The sequence below is a fragment of the Cyprinodon variegatus genome, unplaced genomic scaffold, assembly GCF_000732505.1.
Source record: "Cyprinodon variegatus isolate N-32 unplaced genomic scaffold, C_variegatus-1.0 Scaffold1078, whole genome shotgun sequence".
Taxonomy (NCBI): Eukaryota; Metazoa; Chordata; class Actinopteri; order Cyprinodontiformes; family Cyprinodontidae; genus Cyprinodon; species Cyprinodon variegatus.
The window spans coordinates 201,129-223,220 of NW_015151531.1; the positions used below are offsets into that span (position 1 = coordinate 201,129).

Consider the following 22,092-nt stretch of genomic DNA (forward strand, 5'->3'; position numbering starts at 1 on the left):
TTTTATTTTGTTCCAAAAACTTATTTTTTGTTATTTTTAACTCTTGGGTGTCTTTTTACAGGTTCTATAATATACTCGGTGCATTTAACATCTAAAGTTAAATCACAGCAAAGGTTTAATAACTGATTCCTTATCGTGCATCTATTTGATCTTGTTATGTCTTCAAAGTGAGCCAGTTTTGCATTTTTCTTACATTTTGACAACAAAGAAGAGAAGCAAACAAATATGGAGACAAGGACCAAAACAAAACAAAAACTAAAGTTCATAGGCATATAGGTAGGTCATTGTTTTGATTACATCCATGCCTGTTTGCTATTGAGAGTTTTCCACCAGACAAGGGTAAGGAAAGGAAAGTTTTTTTTCATGTAACACATTTCAGCATCAAGACTATTTGTACAGCTGTACATTAACAAAACGTCCTAGGAAAACAAAGATAAAAGTGCATTCTTGTGTCGTAGTTGGAAAGAAATAAAAAAAGAGTATTAAAGGCAGTAAAATGACTAATGGAAATTATTTTTTTTTATTTTTTTATTCTCGATTTAAAACAACCAATGGGCAGGGAGTTCATGGACTCTGCTGGTGGCTGGTCATGCCCAAGATGGACCCGAATGAGAGTCCAGGGGTCCCTGCTTGGGGGCGCACCACCCCTTAGTGCAGGGGTCACCAACGTGGTGCCTGCGGGCACCAAGGGACCCTGAAGGACCACATGAGGATTCCTCAGCATCTTCTGAAAACAGAACAACTCGCCAATGGGCTAAGTTAGGAATTCTATTTTATTCTGTTGCTCTTGTTTTTTTTAATAATTTATAGAGCATTTCAAAATGACAATGTCTGAAATAGAATAAATTAAAATCTACAAACTTTAGGTGAACGCTGACCCTTTCAACTTTTGGGTCAGTACTGGTAGACCTTCTTATGACTCAGTACCCTTGAAGTGGCCCTCAACCTTAAAAATGTTGGTGACACCTACCCTAGTTGGTACCCAACAGGGCCAGAAGGCCCGGCAGCCAGCAGGGATGAGACAGCACCCATCAAAATACCCAACCCTGTACCTAGAAAGGAAGGCAAACACTCAACCTGACAAGTAGACAAAGACAGATTCACATTGATCCATTCACATTCACACAATCTCACTCTGAAACCCATACAAGCACTCAATGGGACACACACAGGGGCAGACCCTAAACATATTCTTACACTCCTCATACATACACTATCTTCCCGGGTTTAGGGGCCAATACCCAAAGGGAGAAGAGGCCCACAGACCCAGGAGGAGATCCCCAGACCCCCAGTGTTGGAAGGGGGTAGGCAGCTTGAGCTGGGATTAGTGCCACCAAAAGAAGGAGAGCAGCAGTGTAGCCCCTTTCTAGCCCCAAACACACCACTAGGAGCCCCTCACTACCCCCCACCATACACCACCCATCCCACCACAAATAGCACTGGCCAAAGCCCCTCCAATGGCATGGAAACCGCACACCAACCCCACAGACGCCAGAGCAGGTAGCCAATTGCTCCCACTGTGCTAACTTCTAAATCCTTTTGGTTTAGTTGAAACTTTATTAATTCAGTATTTCTTTGATTACGCTGACATTTTGGCACACCCATGCATTAATTTCTTCCATACATTTTACCAATTGTTTGAATAAGTGCACAGTCACTTAGTAAAAAAAATTGTAATCATTGTTTTTTTCCCCTAAATTGTATCTAGGCTTGTCATTTCATTATACCCTGGTTCCGTTTTTATAATGAAATGCTTCTAGTCTTCAAACCTAGGTTGTGTCAGGAGGGAAATTCAGTTTATAATGCTTCTGTGGTGTGGTGTATGAGAGCAGCCAAAAGGACAAAAACAAATGCAATCCTTATATTTTTATTTCTATCTGGAAGATCTAAAGATTTTTTTTTTACACAAACTCAAATTTCATATGGTCCATTTAAATCTGATTGAGAGGTTGTGAACTCTGATTAAACCAAAATATCAGGTGTGCAAGATCAGGTGTGAAATTATCAAAACAGTTCAAGTCTTGTTTGTTTTCTTTTGTTCATTAAACCATCTTGGTTTAATGAGAAACAGTTCATGTCACAGAAGGGCAGTAGTCCAGGGTCCAATTCATTTTCATTGGACCAAAAGTCTGCTCCATGCAGGTGGAGTCAGTAATCCTTCCTCAGATTTTTTTCTTGTAGGAAAGTGTGAGAAATTGCCTTTTAATTTCTTCTAAGAAATGTAGTTATATTATGCAAAGGGGAGGTATCCCAAAGCTGGTACCTTTAGTTCGTTTTATCTTTCCACCCTGCAGTTCACAGACCAAACAAACAGTGCTGTTAAGGTTTTACAGGTCAGTAAAGACGATTATATATCACTCACATTACAAAGCCTTTTTTCGGTAATAAGTAACAATCTTATCAGCATGAAGAGAATAGAAAGCAATCTTAACGCTGCAGTTACTGCACCTTATTAAGACAAGCAGTAATGAATGCAGGTCAGGCTGAAGGAAATTTCCAACCCATAAGGTCCCTTTACAACCGCATGACAAATCTTTGTTTTATTGTTGTTTTTTTCGTTTGTTTGTTTTATTTGGCCCATAACTAAACACAATAAAAAAAACCTTTTTAAAGAATTCTTTAGGAAATTATGTTGAGTGTTTTTAGAAATGTATATGTATAAATTAATCTTAATAAAGCAAAAAAAAAAAAAGATCACTTCACATGCAAACCTTTCTAAATGTTGCAGGATATGACCTTCAGGAGGCAAAACTCGACCTCAGCCTCGTATAATAATTTATCTTGACAACACATCCTGGAGAAGAATAAAAAAACAGTGTTGGAAAACATTTACAGTTTAAATCACCAGACGATGTAAGCCCCTGTGTTGTCATGCATATCGCTGAAAGAAAAAACAATGCACACGTTTTTAGCAGTTACAAATTTACTTCCTGTTACCCACCTTTTACTACGTGACTGACAAAACACAACACTTGTCATGTGTGTCTGAATCATGCACACTACAAGCTTACAAGCCTGTTGCATCAGTGGATGTCATGACTAGTTCAATCCAGCTCAGGGACGAACAATAAAACTAGGATGGGTGTGTGCAGTGGTTAAATCCCAGGAGAAAAACAGATTTCAGGAAGCGACAGATGGACGGATTATGTTTAACATAAATACCTCTGCAATGCAGCTGCAGTCAGGATTGGCTCAGACTTTCAGAGGTTCTCATTTTATCTTATGTTTGTCTGCTCTGTTTGCAAAGAACAGCGGTAGACCAGATCTGAACTTGAAAAGCAAACATAGATACACATGTATACCCTTACCTGGAGACAGGAGACATAAAGAACAGAAGCCAGAGGAACTCTTCAATACTGCAGACATAGAAAATCCAGGAAAGAAAAATAGATGTCATTAGATCAGACTAAACATTTTCTGTTTTAAGTAATATATGATTCCCCAAATCATTTCGAATGACAAATTGTTTAAACCAGGAGAAAAAAATATTTCAGAAGGTTTTTTCTTATATTTAATATTTAGTTATTTAGGTAAACTGCATTTTTTATTTATTTTAAACAATGTGAACAATGTCCCAACAAGACAATGTCATGTCTTTGCAGGGCCCTTATTGATTTACACTTTGAGAAACATTGGGGCCATGCATTATAAGGTAAGACCTCAAACACACTGAAAAAAATCGATAATCCAAAATATCAGGAAAAACTGTGGTAACTCTATGTAGTACCTAACATGGCTGAAGGTACATGTCAATCAGTTCAAACACTTATATTGAAGCATAAACAGCGTTTAAGGATCACCATTCAGTAAGGGGAGTTTCAGAGATACTTGAGAGTTTTTCTGGAATGCAAAAAAACAAAACCTATAGAACAAAAACAAAATTCTTTGCAAGCATTGGGACAATATACCAGAAATAATCTACAAAGAAAAACAAGAAAACAAACAAGCAAAGACAAAACAAAACAACAAGGATTATTACAGTTCTGACTTTAAAAAAATGGCCTCTTCCATTACTGTTGCAATCCATTTTTTTTACACCAGCCTACCCTTGTAAGGTTTTAGGGGCAATCAGTAGAAAGAGAGAAGGTTACACCCTTGATAGGCCTACAGGGCAACATAAAGGTCGACTCCAGATAAGCTGCAAGGTAAAGAGACAATGAATATTTCTTGGCTGTGGGGCTCCATACAGTAAGATCCATCTGGGATTTAAACCAGTACTTTACGGTGACAATGCAACAGTGCCAACTATGAATAAAAGTAGTTTTGGTTATCTTAACTGACCTATTAAGAATTTGTTTTAATGTTAGAAATGCAAAAAAAGAGTTGAGAAGTCTATTTATTCTGGGTTTTGAAAATTTGCTTAAAAATCTATTTTATCCTTTAGTTTGTGTCAGGTCTGTCATGCTGTGTCCTTGAGCTATTTTCTTTGTTATCTGTCTGTTATTAACACAAAGGTCAAGATAAAGTATTAATTAAAACTTTTAAAGGCTGGTGCCCCAGTAGAAAGGTTGTGGGCAAAGCCGTCCAGTCTTTCCTACACTTATCTACCAGGCTAAAGTCTGTTGCGTTTATGAGACATTGTGCAACAGATAAATGCTGCTTGCTTTAGTTTCTGGAAGCCTTTAAAAGCCTGTTTTTTTTTTTGTTTTTTTTTACGTTTGCAGCTTGTGATCTCTAGTGAAAAGATACATGATTAGCCGTGTGGCTATGTCCCCCTTCAAATGCTCCCATTGTCTGATGTGTTCCTATTGAAGGCCTCAGATTACAACCTCACACTGCGTCTATTGTGTCCAGACAAGGACCTTTCACACTCTGGTTGCCAATACTAGCACTTATTGGCAGATTCTCTGTGGCTTTCTTGCAGGTGTGGAAATTTCCATGAAGAGTCCAACTCTGCAGGGTCACTTGGTCAAAAATGAAGGATTTGGGTGGTAAACAATTGAACAAATGCTGGTGTATGCATTTTCCAAAAAGGTTAGTGTTCAGGTTTCTGATGACCCCTGCAACCTTTGTTGTCCAACGGCAAAACCACTTATGAGGGCATTCTGCACTGGCATTAAAGCGCCTGGTGATAGCACTTATAACCCTTGAACTGTTCTGAATTTTGTCATGTCACAACCACAAACCCCTGTGTATTTTATTGGGTTTTCATAAGCTGGATAAAAGAGCAATACATCAATGTGAAGTGGAAAGAAAGGGATTTGTATTTATGCTTTACTAATAAAGTTTGAAAAGTGAGCAGCCTTTGTGAGTGAAAATGTTGTAGAACCTGTTTTTTTCCAACATGACAGCAGCAAGTTATCTAGATCCTGAAAGTTTTGCCTTTCCCCCTGTGGGAAATGACACACGGTCATATTTGATGGGAAAACTGATCTTGAATTCAATGAAGCTCTTTAGCTTGACCTTCATTTCAATTAAATTCATTTTAGCTCTGTTCAGTTTATTTCTATAGCGCCAATTCACAACACATTTCATCTCAAAGCACTTTACATTTCACCAGATCATACAGTCAAATTGATTCAAAGTTTTCTATCTAAGGAAAACCAGTTGATTGCATCGACCGAAGAGAGCACATCCAGCTAGTCACAGTCAGAGAAACAGGGCTACACTGAAAAACATGCCAATCTCCAACATCTATAAACAAAGGTGACCTTGTCACCACAACGCCTGAGTATGGCATACTTTGATGTAAATCATACCCTTGTCAGTCTTACTTTGCTTATACGGTTGCTCCTATGCTGTAAGGTGAACCTTCATTTCATTTTCAGAATTTTAGTTTTTTTCAATTGCCTCTAACAGGTTTCCAACAAAACTATTTTGTATTCAGCTACATCAACATTTAAATCAACTCAAGCCAGCTTCGTCATCCCCACTCAAAATTAATGGATCCTTATCAGATAATGCTGCCACCATCGTATTTCATAGTGGGAATTGTGTTTTCAGGATCATGTAAAAAGTTAAGCTTTTCTCCAAAAATGTACTTATATGTTCAATTAAATAATTTTTTCAACTAAAAATTGACCAAAGCATCTCTTCCAAGGGCATGTTTCTTCTCCATAAATAAATATTCTAAATGTATTTTAACAACAACCCTCTTTTTGCTGTTCTATTAATGGATCTTAGATTTGTTGACTGCAACATCCACTGTTATCAGGCCAACAGATTCTTTGTTGCTCCCTTAGAGATATCTCAATTTCAATCCTCAATGCTTACCTTGTTTACCGTAGTCTGTCCCATTATTTTTTGCTTTCCGCTTAATTATCTTTCCATTTTCATATGATTGACTGAGCAGTGCTCTTTACAATTTTCTGTTGTATAATCTAAACTCTTAGCTTTTTGCCAGACCTCCACTTTTTCATTAATGTTCCTCAACAAACCCTTTAAGAATCTTTTATTCATAGAGCAGCTTTTAGAGCAGAGCAGTAGAGTTTATTCAGAGATTACAGCACAATCAGGCCTGTATTTTGTGATGACATGTTGAGAAAGGTGGTTCCAATTGATTTTTATCACAGGGTGTTAAATACATATGTCGGCCACACTTTTCAGTTTTGGAATGGATTCAAAATCACGGTTTAAGGCGATAAAACGTAAAAGATTTTATGACATTAATACTTTTGCAAAGGAGCCGTAACTGCTGATTGGATATCTGATTTATGTTATTTGTGAGGGCAATAACTGTCCACAGAATAGCTGTAGACTTGCTTTGACCTAATTCTGTATGTAGGTGACTGTCAAGGAGAGGGGGAAAAAAAAAAATTAAGATTGGTGAAGGAAGGGCTTCCCTTTGTACAGACTTGTCTTGGCTTGAAACTAGACTGTTATTCTGGCAGCATTCCTTACAGTCACCCTTGAGGATCTGGTGTCTGAAACACATTTTTGCAATTTTCAGCTGCTGATACTTCAAGAATCCACGCCCTAAAAATTAGGCCGGTTGAAAGACACTCAAAAATGAAGTGATCTGATCATTTAAGCAAGGCTATTTTCAAAAAGCTTAATTTGCTCTTCAACTGAACTTCATTTCTAAAATGTATACTTTTAATAATATATATAGTGAGGAAATGTAGAACCCAGAAGAGTAACATTTCGAGCACTTTCCCTCATGCAAACCGCTGGAAAGAGCAGCAATCCCTCAGCTGCTGTTGCCCAATAGACACAGTGGTGTAGAGAAGTGGGCAGGGCTGCACACTCCCCCCACCAGCCTTTATAAATTCCCCCCCCTACATCCGCCTTGCATGCGCTGAGCTTTATAAACAAAGGCAAACCTTCTTCCCTTTTAAAAGACGGGTAGTTCTAGTTGACTTTTTGTGTTTGCTGTTTGATTCGGGACAATCAGAATTTGAGGCAACAGGTAGGTTCATTAAACCAACTAACTTTTAAACGGAACTTAGCTTTTTCTCACCTTTTCTCTCGGATTGGGCTCGCTGCATGTCATCTGACCACGTTGTGGTTACTATTGGTTTCTGGAAAACGAAGTTAGACATTTTTTATAAATAAAAAGGAAATTAATACGGTTACTTTAAGCTTTATTTTTGTTTTTATTTATTTTATCTTGCGTGCACATCCGTTTTTTTTTCGCATACATTGTTTAGTAAATAATTAAAATGTTGTGTTTGATGACTTTCAGTCTGCATTTCTGTTACTTTTCTGCAGGTATGGAATGAAATGCGCGTTAGTTTGTTGCAAAAACGACTAAAGCGGATGGTCCCATTTCACACGTGTCACTGAGGGCACGCGCCCACCCAGAATACTTGGAGTTTTTTCTTTATTTTAAGGATGGGCTTTTTTTTTCTTTATTATAATTTACCCACAATATTGACAGCCAAAGCAAGCACAAGGGTTTAAAATAAAGGGCGCTGGAGTAGGAACTGGACTGGGATTATTGGATTAAAAAAACATATAAATACATTTTAAAGGCACTCCACGTCTCATTGTTTACATTTCCAGGCAGTTCAAATGTTGACATGGAGCTTAATCCAGTCTTCTCTGGCTTGGAAGAGCTCATCCAACTGTTTAAAAAGTTGTAAGCTGTGGTGGGCTTAAAGATGAGGACCCACACCATGAAAAAACACCAGCTGTTGCTGTCATGTTTCCTCATTTCCTTTGCTTTACTTTCCGGCCTGGACATCCCCAAAGTGTCCCTATCTTAAATGTTTATCTGTTATTGTCAGAAATGTAGGTCTAGAGCAGCTTAATCCCACAGTTGAGTCCTGTGCTGATATTTCCCAACTAGGGATTGACAGATTAAGTGAGTTCCCAAAGATTAGAGAAGCAATCAATGTTTCTGCTGATGGGGTTGTGAATGTCATGCTACAGGGAAACACTTGATTCTGCCAATCTAAAACTGAATTGATGTGTTTTCCTGAAGTTTGAGATCCAGGTGGTTTCTGCCATGGGATGTTGAAATCCCCATGTTTTTATCTCTGCATTTAAAACTAGAAAATAGGCATTGAAGTGATTATAGACTTTAGTAGTTAATGGGTTTTAGCCACTGCGTTTTATTGGGAAGAGGTACACCAAAATGCTATTTGATTTTACATTTTTAGAAAAAAAATAACTAAAAAGTCCTGGAAAGATGTTTTTGGTGTGCCGGCTGGTTCTGTGAAAGTATCTGGTTGTTGAGGGCCACATTTTGGCTCATCCTAGACACATCCTCCCACTGCTTCCTGTTCATGATTGCATAAGCAACTTATACTTCTGCCTGAAGCTTTACGGAAATGTTATCGCTTAAAGTTAACTGTTATTTTGCTTTTAAAGTGACCTGCTGATCTATGCCCTAAATATGTTTCTGCATGGCGGAAAAGTCCTGGTTTCAGGTTTGACCGTCTGCATCGAAATGTTAGAGGAAAAGCTTCCTTTACACAATGCAATCATTCTGCCTCTGAATAGAATGTTACACAGAAGGTAGAAGGTAGCCAGAAGTTATGCAAATTTTATTTTTTTTCTCTCCCAACAAAAATAGATATAACAGTTGGGGCTATTTGTTATTTTGTCTTTAAAAATTAATCGTAAGATCAAAGCTGAACTGGCCAAAATTCGTTTTTGCTCATTTCGATGAAAAAGTGAATAAAATTTAATAGATAGACATGTTTTTTAATTCGACAAGGCCTAAATGTGTTTTATCCTATTTCCTCATCAAAGCACATGTGAAGCTTTTTATTTGGAACAGAGAACATGAGGAGTAATATAGGGTTTCTGTTGCTGCATTCATAAGCTGGAAATGGTGGGAGCTGTTTGTCTTTATTTTTTAGTAAATGAATCATGTTTTCAAAAATTGGCCACTTGATCACCTAACGAAGCCAATTAATTAACAAATGATATGCCTTATCTATTAGTGGCAGCTTGGTGTTTCTCCATAGGCCTACTTCATGCACCTTTCTTTGCCAGCTGAACCATGCATTAAGGAAACAGGTGTTGTGGGCGTTTGAAGGGTGGGTGACTTCTTTCTTGGTTATTTAATTTTGATTCTTCTTGTAATTCTTTCCTTGTTGTTTTGGTCGTTCATCTACCTTTTTAGTCAGAAAAGAGGCCATAACAGTTGCCCTGTCTTTCAGTGTGGCTTCCCTTTCTCACATGACTGAGGAATCTTAGCGGGGGCCGATGTCTTGCCCTCTTTAACAAAGCTCCTGCAGTACAGCGGTGGTCCTGTTTTTGAGCTCTGTGGACAAATGAACCTGTTGTTTGACACTCTGCTTCTTCTGGCTTTGGTTCTGGATGCAGCACTTTCTTATTGTGTGTGAGTGTGGAGCATGTGGGCATCTTGGAAGATGTTTGAGATACTTTTGGAACTGAATCGTGATCAATCAGTTTTTTTTTTTTACAGCAATTATGCTTTGAGGAATTCCTGATAGTTTCAGAGCTGGGCTAGCTTTCTGGATGTCGAAACACGGAGAACTTTGCGTCACACTAGAAAGAGCAAACAGAGCCAGAGGAAAGTGCATAGAGTTGTCTAAGACTGGGAACCAGAGTGTCTGTGGCTTCCTGTGAATGTGGATGAGTCCTGGTCAGTGTTGCCTCCCTTCAGCTGTAGAGAAAAGAGGTCAATCTCCTCTCTGACCCTCAGGAGATGACCAACCCAGTAGACAAAGGGTCCTTTTTTAAAACTAATTTGATTTGCATGCAGAGTCACAGCCTGCATGTTCTCTACTCCAACAAAGCAGAGCGATCAGCTAAGCTTAACCTCTCTTCTTCCTTCTTTTTATTTAGTCAGTCTTCCTCTTTCCATACTTGAAATGCTCCAGATAAAGACTCCCTTGGTTTTCTCACAGGGAGACCATAACCTTCTTGAAATTAATACCCAAGTCCGCCACAAGTTCCTCCAATCATCTGCAGGAGTTTATTATGGCTGCCTTCAAGCAAGTTCTGTGGGGGGTTGAGTTGTTAAGATCACATTACCCTCTTCGCTGGATTTCCTCTTTGTCTGCCAGTTGCATGAGCCTTATCTGCCAGGTTTTACAGGCAGCCTGAGTTTGTGCTGTTGAGTTCCTGGGTGTGGTTCGCTTCTGTCTGCAAGATTCACATGTTGGTGCAGGTCACAACTTTAATGCATTTCCACCTGAGATTCGGCATCATAGGGATAAGAAAAACACAAATGTTCAAGAAGTCATTTTCTAGTTATGTGATTATAAGATGCCATTTTCTTTTGGTTCAAAAGGATGTGAACTTTGACCAAATTACTTCTCATAAAGGGAGCTTTGGTTTTCCATTAACCTTAAGCTTCAGAAAACCTTGAAGGGCACATTGAACCTGGCTAATTATTCTCCTTTCTCTGACTCCCTAGGCTTTGCAGGTATCTGAAATGGATGAGATCCAAGTTGAGTCCAAACCCCTGTTGGTTGACAGAGAACTACCGGTATGTTGGCTAAAACCAATTCATTTCCATGAATTCTCATTTAGAAAGTAATGTTTTGGGATAGGCCTGTATGGCTAAAAATTAATAAAGCAAACATTTTTACCATCCTCTGATTTATGGTTACACAATCCATTAAATCATTATTTGTGACAATATGTGATTTAAAATGTAGTTTAAAAACAAACTGCTGATCTACAGCATTTGGCATGCTGTTAAATTTGTGTGCTTATACTGTGTAAGAATGGGGCCATCTGGAGACTTGGGAGCAGTAATTTGTTGTATTAATTGCAGTATACAAATAAATTACATTTTGGAAATTGTTGCAAATTCCACATTCCTCATCTTCATGTATAGTAAGAGCCCCATACATACTGCTCCTAAATTCAAAATCTAGCCTAAATACTAAATACAACAAACACCCGTTTTTAACTTTGACACAAGGGAAGGACTTTAGAAAACTGATAACAGAGGAAGTCATCATGGTGTCAATATGGCACTGTCATGGTTATCTTATATCCAAGTCTCCTAAATTAATGGCTTTTTAAAATTTGGCCTAAAAGTAAATGCAGCTATTGTCCCTATGGACTCTGGGATCAGAGATGACCAAACTATTCAGCATCTGACCCACAGAATGCTACCAAAGGTGAATCATGATCCAAACTATTAGTTGGGTATACAAACATTTGTTTTTACAAAATCTGTTAACCAGCAATGTTATATTACAAGCTGCATCAGCAACCGCTTTTATTTTGTCAATTTATAAGGGACCCTTTTATAACCATATAAAATTTAGCATAAATGTTTCTTTACTCTAATTCCTGTAGTAGAACTCAAGACCTTGGTTGATCAAGGACCCCAAATAGGGTCATAACCCAGATTTTGGGAATAAAGATGATAGAAGTTCTGACATTTTTTTTAAATACATGTTTTATGCTTAAACATAATGGTAAATGGTAATGAAAACCATTCGAATCTAGTGGGCTGAAGATACTAAAATTCTGTGACGTTTTTCCTCTTTTCAAACAGAGGGACAGTGAAGGTCTCACAAGCTGATATGGTTGTGGTCCAAAGGTCCGTTAAGATGCTCATTCTGCAGTCTTTGCTTAACACACATAATAAGAAAACAATATTGCTTTACTACGACAGATGGAGGGCTTCTAAAAACTAGGAGAAAACATCAATACCTTTCCTAGAATCTGGACCGTAAATGGCATTACAAGAAATCGTAGACCTAGTTTCTAATGCTGACCAGCCTATGTGTAATTCTGATTTAAGATAAGACTTTATTGATCTCACAATGGAGAAATGGCCTTGTGACATCAGCTCTAAAAAAACAGAAGGTGCAAAAGAAGGTGCAAGATTTTTGTCAAGCTCTACGCCATTTGTTTAAATTGATCAGCAAACATAAGAATAATAAAAACGCATTTAAAAAAAGGCTGTATATTGTCTTAAATGGTCACAAGAAAAAATAAAGAGTAGAAATTAGAACTGATAAGAATTTGTGTGGAAGAATACTGGGAGATTAATCAAGTATTAAGCCCCATAAAACCTCTTGTTTGACTCCTGTTATCTTTAACATGGCATTAAAAGACCAACTGCATTCAGTGACCGTGTTAGGCCCTACGGTATTCAATTACATTATGTAAATGATTTAAGTGTATGTTTTCATTACTCCATTTTCTCCTTTCAGGGCCTGAGAGAGGCTGTGCAGCAACTTGTTGTCAAGGTAAGGTTTCATAAATGCACATGTATGGCAATATTACTGGTACTCTGTTGCTAAAACTTTATTTAAGCAGCAGCTATTTGCATATTGAAGTAATGTCATGCTTCATTATGCCGTTTCTTATACTGTGTTTTTTCTGGTTGTGAATGTTTATGATTCTGTGAAGACTACAGTGTTTTTGTTCAGAGTTCAAATTCTTGCTGTGTATAAATCATTAACGGTAAAACTTTTGTGGAGGAGACTGGTATAAGAAGCCACCTTTGGGAAACATCTGGCAGGGGAAATGACAGGAAGTTGTTCTCTATAGACCAAAACTGACCTTTCTGAACATTTTATTTTTCTTTCTTTTTTTTTTTTTTTTACGTGTGGGAAAACAAAAGCTGCACTTCAAGTCTGACAGTGAATTGTCAGGCCGGTAGCATAAAGGTATTTTTTTTTTTTTTTGCATGGGGGGCAGGGAAGCGTTTAATTTGATTAAAAAGATAGTTGAAGCTAAATATGATGATTCCAGATGGTGCCTGGGTTAAACCTTTACTCAAACATGCAGCCCAAGGTATGTTTAGATAAAACCATACTGATGAATCAGAAAGGCCTAGTTAAAGACCAAAGTTTAATGCAACCATTTCCCAATCAACCTAAGTGTTTGAGCTATTTTGAAGAGAGAAAAAAAACCTGTTCAGAAGATATGCAGAATTCTTAGAATTATGGAAAAAGAACTTTTGATGTCCTTTGTCCTGTTTCTGAAGCCTATAATGATATCACAAACAAATGCTGCACAATCAAAAACATTTTCCCTGAACTGGAAATTGCCTTCAGTCCTTTACCCATTCTCAGCCTCTGCACTTTGACCTCTGAGACCCCAGGGGAGGGGTCTGCATGAAGAGGGAAATTCCTATATACTGAAATCCTCTGAGGGGACTCTAATTGGTCTGATCACTTAAAGTATCTAGGCCTTAAACATCATGCTGACTGGCCCCAGTATCAAAGCTGCATGCATTTGCCAAATTTTCTGTCTCATAGCGGTATTTTACCCTGATAGATTTTTATAGAGATGTCAGGGTATGCAGGTGAACTGAAAGGTGTGCAGTTACAGCCTTCCACATGTGTAGGGATTATCCTGCCTACGTGCCTGAGCAGGTCCCGTAAAGGTGGAGGGGGTGGGAGGAACAAGATGTGTGGTTTCTTGTTTGTCCCATCCTGTACATGGGATGTGCATGTCCTTGGAAATTCTTACTAAAGTACATGCAATTAATTTCTTCTGAGAAACAAAACTTTGAAGTCACTCCCCCAAAGTATTATGTTTTTTATATATTGGAATTTTCTCCTTTAGTCATCAAAGTAGGCGTTTTTTTGGAAGAAAATCGCGATAATTTCATTTTGCTTCTCAGTTTGGACGATATTTTATACCTCTATATAAACAGTATTCAAGAGAACTCCCCCTCTTTATACCCTCCAGTCTTTTTTTTTAATTTTTTTTTATGTGCTTGTATTAATTTTAAAACTTATTCCAATATTTTGCTGAGTAATGGCAGCAGTCATTTCTCCCTCATGTTTCCTCTCTGATCATGAACCCATCCTTTCTCATGTTCCGTTCCCTGTCAGCTGCCCCTCTCTGGTTGATCCAATTTAAGGATGTCTTCATCTAGAATTAGCTTGTTTTGACCAGCCTGCAAGGCACCCTGGGAGGCAGGGGAGCTTAAGGCACACCGTTAAGCGGCGAGGGTATAAAACGCAGCTCATGGCACAGGGCTGGAAAAACTTTAGAGGCTTACCAAGTGTGGAGATCTGTAGCTCAGAAGGAGCCTGCGTGATTGCAGTTTTTAAATAGAGAAGTCTTAGGACTCGAGACCTGCAAACATGGTTCTGGAGGATTCTGATGTGGAAATGATGGTTGATGAGATCGAAGTCAGTGTAAGTAAAGTCTGGATGGTTTTTAGTTTAGACTTTAACAGTTGGAAGGTCTTGGTTTGAATTCTTTTAATTCTACTCATTTTGCGAGGATAAGTGAAAACTTTAAAGCAAAATAGAAACTGAAAAATATTCACCTTTTTCTTTTTTTGGAAATTTTCTTTCAAAGTAACTTTGAAACTTTTCATCCTGACTTTTAGAGAATAAATCGTTTTTTTTTTCTCTCTATAGGAGCATGATGTTGAGACTCCTTATGGAAGACTCCATTGCACAATGAAGGGGGCTCCCAAAGGAGACAGACCAGTCATCCTTACTTTCCATGACATCGGCCTGAACCGTAAGCCTTGCTCCTTCTTTAGCTTCATCTGGATGAAACGGCTGTTAATAAAGCTGGTGGGGTTTTTAATGACTGTTCCATATGTGATCAGATTATCTAGATGTAGGCCTGTGCTGCCCATGTAGATCTGACTGAAAGTTTGCGGTTTTTTTAACTGTATATTTAAACAGTTACACATATTAAGATGATCAGTCTGTTGAATTTTAATCATGAAGAAATCAAAATCTTAAATAATTACAAATGGCTTCATCGTGGTTGGCAAACTCAATTTTCCTGACCATTGGATCTTTTCATGCCTTTCATTTAAATTTTTTTGCTATATTTGAATTGTAGACGTTGGTTTTGCAGAGATTTCTAAACTATAAGTTTTATGATCTGGTTAATGTATGTAGTATTTCCTGCAAAGCTATAAAAAGTAACTGCTTGTTAAACTAGATTATTGCTGAGTGGTAATTCAAATCAAAACATTTTTCTCTCATAAACTACAAGCTCTTTTTAGGAAAATGTAAAACCGACTAGATGACACAGATTTCCTGGGCTTGCGGATGTTTTCAGGGATGTTTATAAGGCTTACTCTTTTCTCTTCTGTGGTAAAGATGTTGAAGTTGGGACACTTGTATGCAAATAACCAAAAAACTCACACATAAGGTGATAAAGTTTTTATTTGAATGTTGTTATTAAGGTTGCAAAGTTTCTATTCAAACTTAATTTGACTCTTAAACTGGGTCTAAGCTTTAACTGGAAAATTGCTTTAAAGAGAGGTAAACGTTAAGTAGTTACAGGAAGTGTGGAGCAACTAGTGGGGAAGGAGTGTTGTTGCTACAGACTGCCAGTGATTTACAGCGTTTTCTGTTATCTCATAAAAAAATCCCCTTTAAACTGTAGAACCGGTCTCATGATGAGTAGTGGCTCTAAACCTGAAAATCCTGGTGTCTCTTGATGCAGTATGGGGCACCTTGATGCATAATGGGGCAAACACGGTTGCATTGGAGTCTAAACTCTTTCAAGGTTACCGATCATGTAACCAGATACACCATGTGTTATTCCTCATTGAAAAAAAAACAAACTGCAAATCCCACCCTTCTAATAAGCCCTCCTGTTTTTTGTATGCAGACAAGACCTGTTGGGACGCGCTCTTTAACCATGAGGACATGGCAGAGATCATGCAGCATTTTGCTGTTTGTCATGTCGATGCCTTCGGGCAACATGAAGGAGCCAACACCTTTTCCACTGGGTGAGGCAGCAAACCCACACTGTGCCCTATCATTCAGTCCGAGTTTTAACTGGGTAGATTGATAGATTCCTTTGGATGGATTTGGGACAAACCGATTTAACAAGTGTGTCACTGGGGCAAATGATCATCTCTGTAATCTCTTGCTCTGTTGGTACTTTGTCTCTCAGCCATGCCGTCCTGGCATAAAAGTAAAACATTAATAGTGGTGCCCTTCCGATAAGGAGCAATAAATGTAAAAAGCTTAACGGTAGATTTAACTTTATGCTTTCAAGGTATGAGTACCCCTCTATGGACCAGCTGGCTGAGACCCTCCCATTGGTGCTCAAGCACTTTGGGTAAGTTGAGTTTCAGCTTACCAATGAACCTCTTACTGCTGTTTGTCAGGAATCCTCTAACAAGTTGTTCTAACAGTATCCACCTGTCTTTGTGCACCACAGTCTGAAGAGCGTCATTGGAATGGGCATTGGAGCCGGCGCCTACATACTGACCCGATTTGCTGTAAGTTCACACCTCACCCTCCTCTGCATGCTTCATGATTCAGGTTTTAATTAATCTAGGATTAACAGTTTGTGTTTCTACTTTTTGATTATTTTGGTCTTAAAAGGCCACTTGTTGACTTAGCCCATCTGAGCTACAAAAGCCTGAGGAATTTACCAGATCAGCTCAACTCTAACCCTTTTGAAGCCTCAGTTTTTACAGAATACTTACTGGAGTCTCACTGTTGAATATTTTGGATAACGGCATGAGTTGACATGCCTCATAAAATGAACCTCAACTACACTGGAGCAGCACAACCTGAAGGATTTAAAGCACAAGCTCAAAATGATCTTTTCTCTTTTAGCTGGACTATCCGAATATGATGGAAGGTGTCATGCTGATCAACATCAACCCATGTGCTGAGGGATGGATGGACTGGGCTGCCCACAAGGTACCATATCCAAGAAGGCTATAAAAATAGTTTAAGGATTTGGATTTTCATTAGAAGCTCAGATACTAGATAAAATGTTTTTTTTTTACATTGATAAGAACCAGGATCTCTCTGAATTATTCATATCCAGGTTTGACTTGTCCATGAGTCTAAGAAAAAAGAATTTAAAAAGTACTCTGACAAAGCTTCCTCAATGTTTTGGCAACTGGGATATAAGATTTATAGATAAAATTATTATTATTTTACTATTTATTTTTAAAGTATTTTTCATTCAGTATAGAATCTGTGTCATTTAGGATTATAGAGTATATCCAAAAATAATGGGTTATTATTTCAAAAGTGGCGCCAACTGCTTTCCAACAGTACAGTCTACTATTTAATGTAACCGACTTTGTCATTACAACAGGGCAAATCAATAACTGTTTTTTCCACATGTATTTATAAAAATCTCTGCTAGTGATGCAACATGGTATCACATTTGAAACGCTCACCTTTACATCCTTACCTCTTGATAATGGCTTAAAATCTCTTCATAAGAGAATTGAACAGCATTGCCTGTCTACCATTGGAAGATTCATTGTAACTTTTTGTTTTTTAGATCAGTGGCTGGACCCATGCTGAGCCTGATATGATTATCTCCCACCTCTTTGGAAAGGTACACCATTTTATATTCATTTATCTATACATCTAATTATAATCTAACGTGGTTGAGGGTAGATTCTGGATTTAAAATGTGTAATTATTATTTTTATGCTTTCTTTAAAGGAGGAGATCGGCCACAACCATGAACTGATTGGTAGATACCGCCACCATATCTTAAACGACATGAACCAGTTCAACCTTCATCTCTTCGTCAAGTCCTATGAAAGGTGAGGCAGCAGGAAAAAAATGACTCTCAAAGGTTTTAACATGTTGGGATGCTAATTTTCTTTCTCTTGTTCCAGCCGGAGGGATCTGGATATTGAGAGGCCGGTACCTGGAATTAATGCCAGAACTCTTAAGTAAGCATGGGCACCTACCGGTACCTTGTTTGTACATAAAGGAAGGGATGGTTTATGGCTGATTTTTAAATGCTTTTTTTGTTTCTTTGTTTTTCCAGGTGTCCTTCTCTGCTAGTGGTTGGGGACAATTCTCCTGCTGTGGATGCTGTGGTGGGTTCAGGCTCTTCACTTTCTAATTGAAAGCATGGCTTTTAGTTCTTGGAACTAGAAACAGATCACACCCTGAACGTGCTTTCCATCCAATGCAGCCTTCTGTTTAAAGGGAGAAGATATGCCAGTTTACATAGATTATCACCACATTTGAACTTGACTCCAGGAACACAGATCAAGTGACTCAGATTAGATTTAATCTCCTAAAGTCAAGAGATTTGTGTAACTGGGTTTACTTGTTGCTTAGGAATTGTCTGCAGTCCCGTATATTTATGCATTAATGAAAGGGGGAAAATATTTGCTGTCACATTTTCATTATGGACGTTACTATAGGGACTTTTTTTATTTTTATTTTTTTTCTAATCGGACCCGTTTGTTCTTGCAGGTTGAGTGCAACACTAAGCTAGACCCAACCAAAACAACCCTTCTTAAGGTGAGTTGTGTCCTGTTCTTTGTTCCACTCGTGTCCCCATTTTAGACCTCCTTGTCCCATATTCACATAAAGATTATAATAGCCTTGGTGGAAACGCTTTAGCTGATAAGTTTCCAGCAGGTCAGCACTTACTTGGTGACATATTAACCAGAGGTGCCACTGCTGAGCATGTCCTTGCATTCGCACTTTGCCTGTGCGATTGTCATCAACTGACCTACTTCTGTTTGCCTTTGGCAACCTTTTATCGGCGTATCAAGATCAAATGGCTGCTGAACTGAATGATAGGTTCACCATTGAGACTCTATAGCACTATTTTAGAGGAATCATGGGGGACTGGGTCAGAATGGGTGTGATGTATATGTATTTTTCTTTGGGGATGTGGCTCAATATTCATTTTTTTCTGTCTTGTTCCAGATGGCGGATTGTGGAGGCATGCCCCAAATCGATCAGGTATGTCCCCTTGCTTTTCAGATAGATGTTCTCTTAGCAGGACAAGTTGGATAAGGAGTGCAGATTGTCAGGCTGGGGGGGAGGGAGTGTAAGAAGGTGGCACATAAGAGCATTAAGAAGCAGCAGACATGGACCACACTTATCAGGTTTTAATCCAGCACACTTAGCTGCACCTGCTTGTAGCAGCTGTCATATCGCAGTAAGCTGTTGGCTGGAGGGAAGGAGCGTGTTGATGATCTTAAAACTGAGTGATTATTTATGACATGGAGATTGATAATCTGTGTTTGTGCTCCTCCCTGCAGCCTGCAAAGCTGACAGAAGCTTTCAAGTACTTCATTCAGGGAATGGGACACAGTAAGTAATCAATAAAACATTTTTGGGTGTTTAGGTATTTCTAACTATTTGACCAGGGGGAGTGGCGGCCTAGTGGTTAGGGCATAGAGCTTGGAATCCTGAGGTTCTGAGCCCCCCTCCCAGACTGCCACTCTGGGTCTCTGAGCAAGACCCTAAACCACACACTGCTCCCTGGGCGCCCAACGATGGCAGCCCACTGCTCCCCAAGGGGCTGGGTTAAATGCAGAGGTAAATTTCTCCAATATGAGATCAATAAAGTTCAATTATTATCAGATACATGTTAGCACTGCAGGCATTTGATCTTGGAATAAAAAATACTGATAATTCTCCCTGTTTAAGGCACTTCTGCCACCTTGTGGTGAGATCAAGGTTTTGCTAATGGGTCATCTTATTGTTTCTAAACAGGTTTTTTCCCCCCCATTAGTTTAACCATGAAATCTTAAAAAAAACAAACAAACAAAAAAAAGTTCAATGGATAAACTATCTGTTCATAAACAAAATCAAATTACTAACTTTAGATTAAAATGTATAATACCTGCCTAGTTCATAAAAATGTCTGCACTTTATTCTTCATTCTGTTTTATAAGTTGACCCATTTCTTTAAATTAATTTCTTTAGATTCACTGATAAATGAAAATTCAAATGCATATAAGCTTAAACACTCTTATTGCAGTCTGATTCTTTAAGTTAAACAATATGACGCATTCCTGACTTGGACAAAAAAATAACTAGAAAGAAATGACTGCCAGTAACCAAAAGTGAATGTTAGTTCCTAGTATCAATAAGATCTGCTCTGATCAACTTCTCCTTCCTTAGTGCCTGCTGCCAGCATGACCCGCCTGGCCCGCTCTCGCACCGCTTCTGGCTCCAGCTACACCTCCGACGGCAACCGCTCACGCTCCCACACCCACGATGGCAACCGCTCTCGCTCGCACACCAACGAAGGGAGTCGCAGCCGCAGCCACACAACCGAACACGGCCACACTGACGGCACGGCCAACAACAACGTAGACCAGTCTGCGCCCAAGTCCACTGAAATCTCCTGCTAAATTGTCCCCTCCCCCCTGTTGGTGCAGACAACACAAACCTCTTAAGGTCCCGTCATGTTGTGCTGCGCTGCCTCTTAATCAAACGCATACACATATTCAGAGCGGGACACTAAAATGGCTTAATGGGATATGTACAAAAAAAAATATTAAAAAAAATAACGCACAAAGGAATCTCTCCTGCAGATCTTCCACTGCAGATCAGATCCCTATGAAAAACACTTAGACTAGAAGGTTTTGTTCAACTGTTTTGTCATTCAGGGACTCGTGCCCACACACACACACACACACACACACACACACACACATCTGCATTCATATTGAGCAGAGGAGCAAATGGAGGTAACGCAGCATTCAGGGACACCAAAACGGAGAATATCAGAGAAAGCTGTGGCTAAGAGTACTCCTGCTTGTAAAGTATTTCTTTTGCATTTAAAGCAGAATTAAAAAAAACAAAAACAAAACAGCATTCCTTCCTTCCGTTTCTCATCACATTTTAACACAGCTTTCTCAAATTTCCCCGAATGTAAATGTCTTGTTTTGTTCTCTCTGTAATTGTCTGATCATTTGCTCTTCCTTTTTTCCATGCTGTGTCATTTGTGCATAGGAGCAGGTTTGTAGTTGTGAGGGGAGAAAAAGAGCAGACGCTGATGGATGAGGCATAAAGGGCTCACAGTTTCTGTAGCTTTACAAGTTAAGGGAGGACGTTTTAGGATATACTGTAAATAATGCTTATTACATTCAGCTGGTGTTTATCATCTCCCAGGTGTTGGGTTTAATTTTACTTTAAGATTTTTTTTTCTGCAACATTTTGGTTAGCATGTGGAAAAACTGGAATTAAGACTGAATATGGAAAACATTTCACAAAAAAATAGCTTTATAATGAATTGAAGTGCAAATTCTCTCAACCTTTTCCATCATGCTTTATGATGCCCTCCCTCACCCCCCCCACCAACCAAATGTATGCTGATTTCTATGCAATCAAGTACAAAGGAACAAAAAAGTGCCATGAAATTGTTAGCTTCTAAGATGTGATGGTCCAATGTGGTTTTGAATTTGTTGGGTGAGTGCAGATGGAGAGGTCCACATGTTAACATGAGGATAGCCATAGAACTTACCCGATACCATTTCCTGTATTTTACTTGCACTACAGCAACATTATACTTTGCAGTGATGTAAATGCAGCTTTGTAAAGATGCAATTCAAACCATCTATTGCTGTAGAGGAAAAATATAGCATTAAAATGACATAACAGTTTGTATTTATTAAAAAATGACAAAAAAACAATCTTGTAACTGACTCCTTTTTCTTTCTGTGATGAATGCATGTAACTATAGACTTCAATCTGCTCTATTTTAAACTAGAAACTGCAAAAGGTGACTGTCTTCATTGCAAGGATATTCACACCCAAATTAGCTTTTAATAGAACTTAAGTTTAATGCAATTTATGTAAAAGAAAAACTGCAACATAACCTGTTTGAGACTTTTGAGCAAATGCTTTATGGAAACCAAACACAGCTAAAGTTCAAATTAATTTAAAGTGGGGTTGGTTGAAACAACCCGGCGGCATCCTATGCTTTAAGCACTTGCAGATTACTTTTCAAACGCTATCTAAAAAAAAATGGAAGTCGCACAGCAGCAAGCCTGCAATCGCATGGGTGTCCTCCTAAACTTACATG

At 38.6% G+C, this 22,092-nt stretch overlaps 1 protein-coding gene across 1 annotated transcript; it reads left to right on the forward strand.

The window, feature by feature from the left end:
- Positions 1-7,207: 7,207 nt before the first annotated feature.
- Positions 7,208-21,278, forward strand: ndrg1 (N-myc downstream regulated 1). Its single transcript, XM_015400149.1, has 16 exons — positions 7,208-7,348; positions 10,778-10,849; positions 12,540-12,575; positions 14,712-14,817; positions 15,931-16,051; positions 16,324-16,386; positions 16,489-16,549; positions 16,893-16,979; positions 17,578-17,634; positions 17,745-17,848; positions 17,924-17,980; positions 18,079-18,130; positions 18,516-18,563; positions 18,978-19,013; positions 19,316-19,367; positions 20,184-21,278. The coding sequence occupies exons 2-16, from the start codon at positions 10,796-10,798 to the stop codon at positions 20,414-20,416; spliced, it is 1,167 nt and encodes a 388-aa protein (XP_015255635.1). The 5' UTR covers positions 7,208-7,348; positions 10,778-10,795; the 3' UTR covers positions 20,417-21,278.
- The last annotated feature ends 814 nt before the right edge of the window (positions 21,279-22,092 follow it).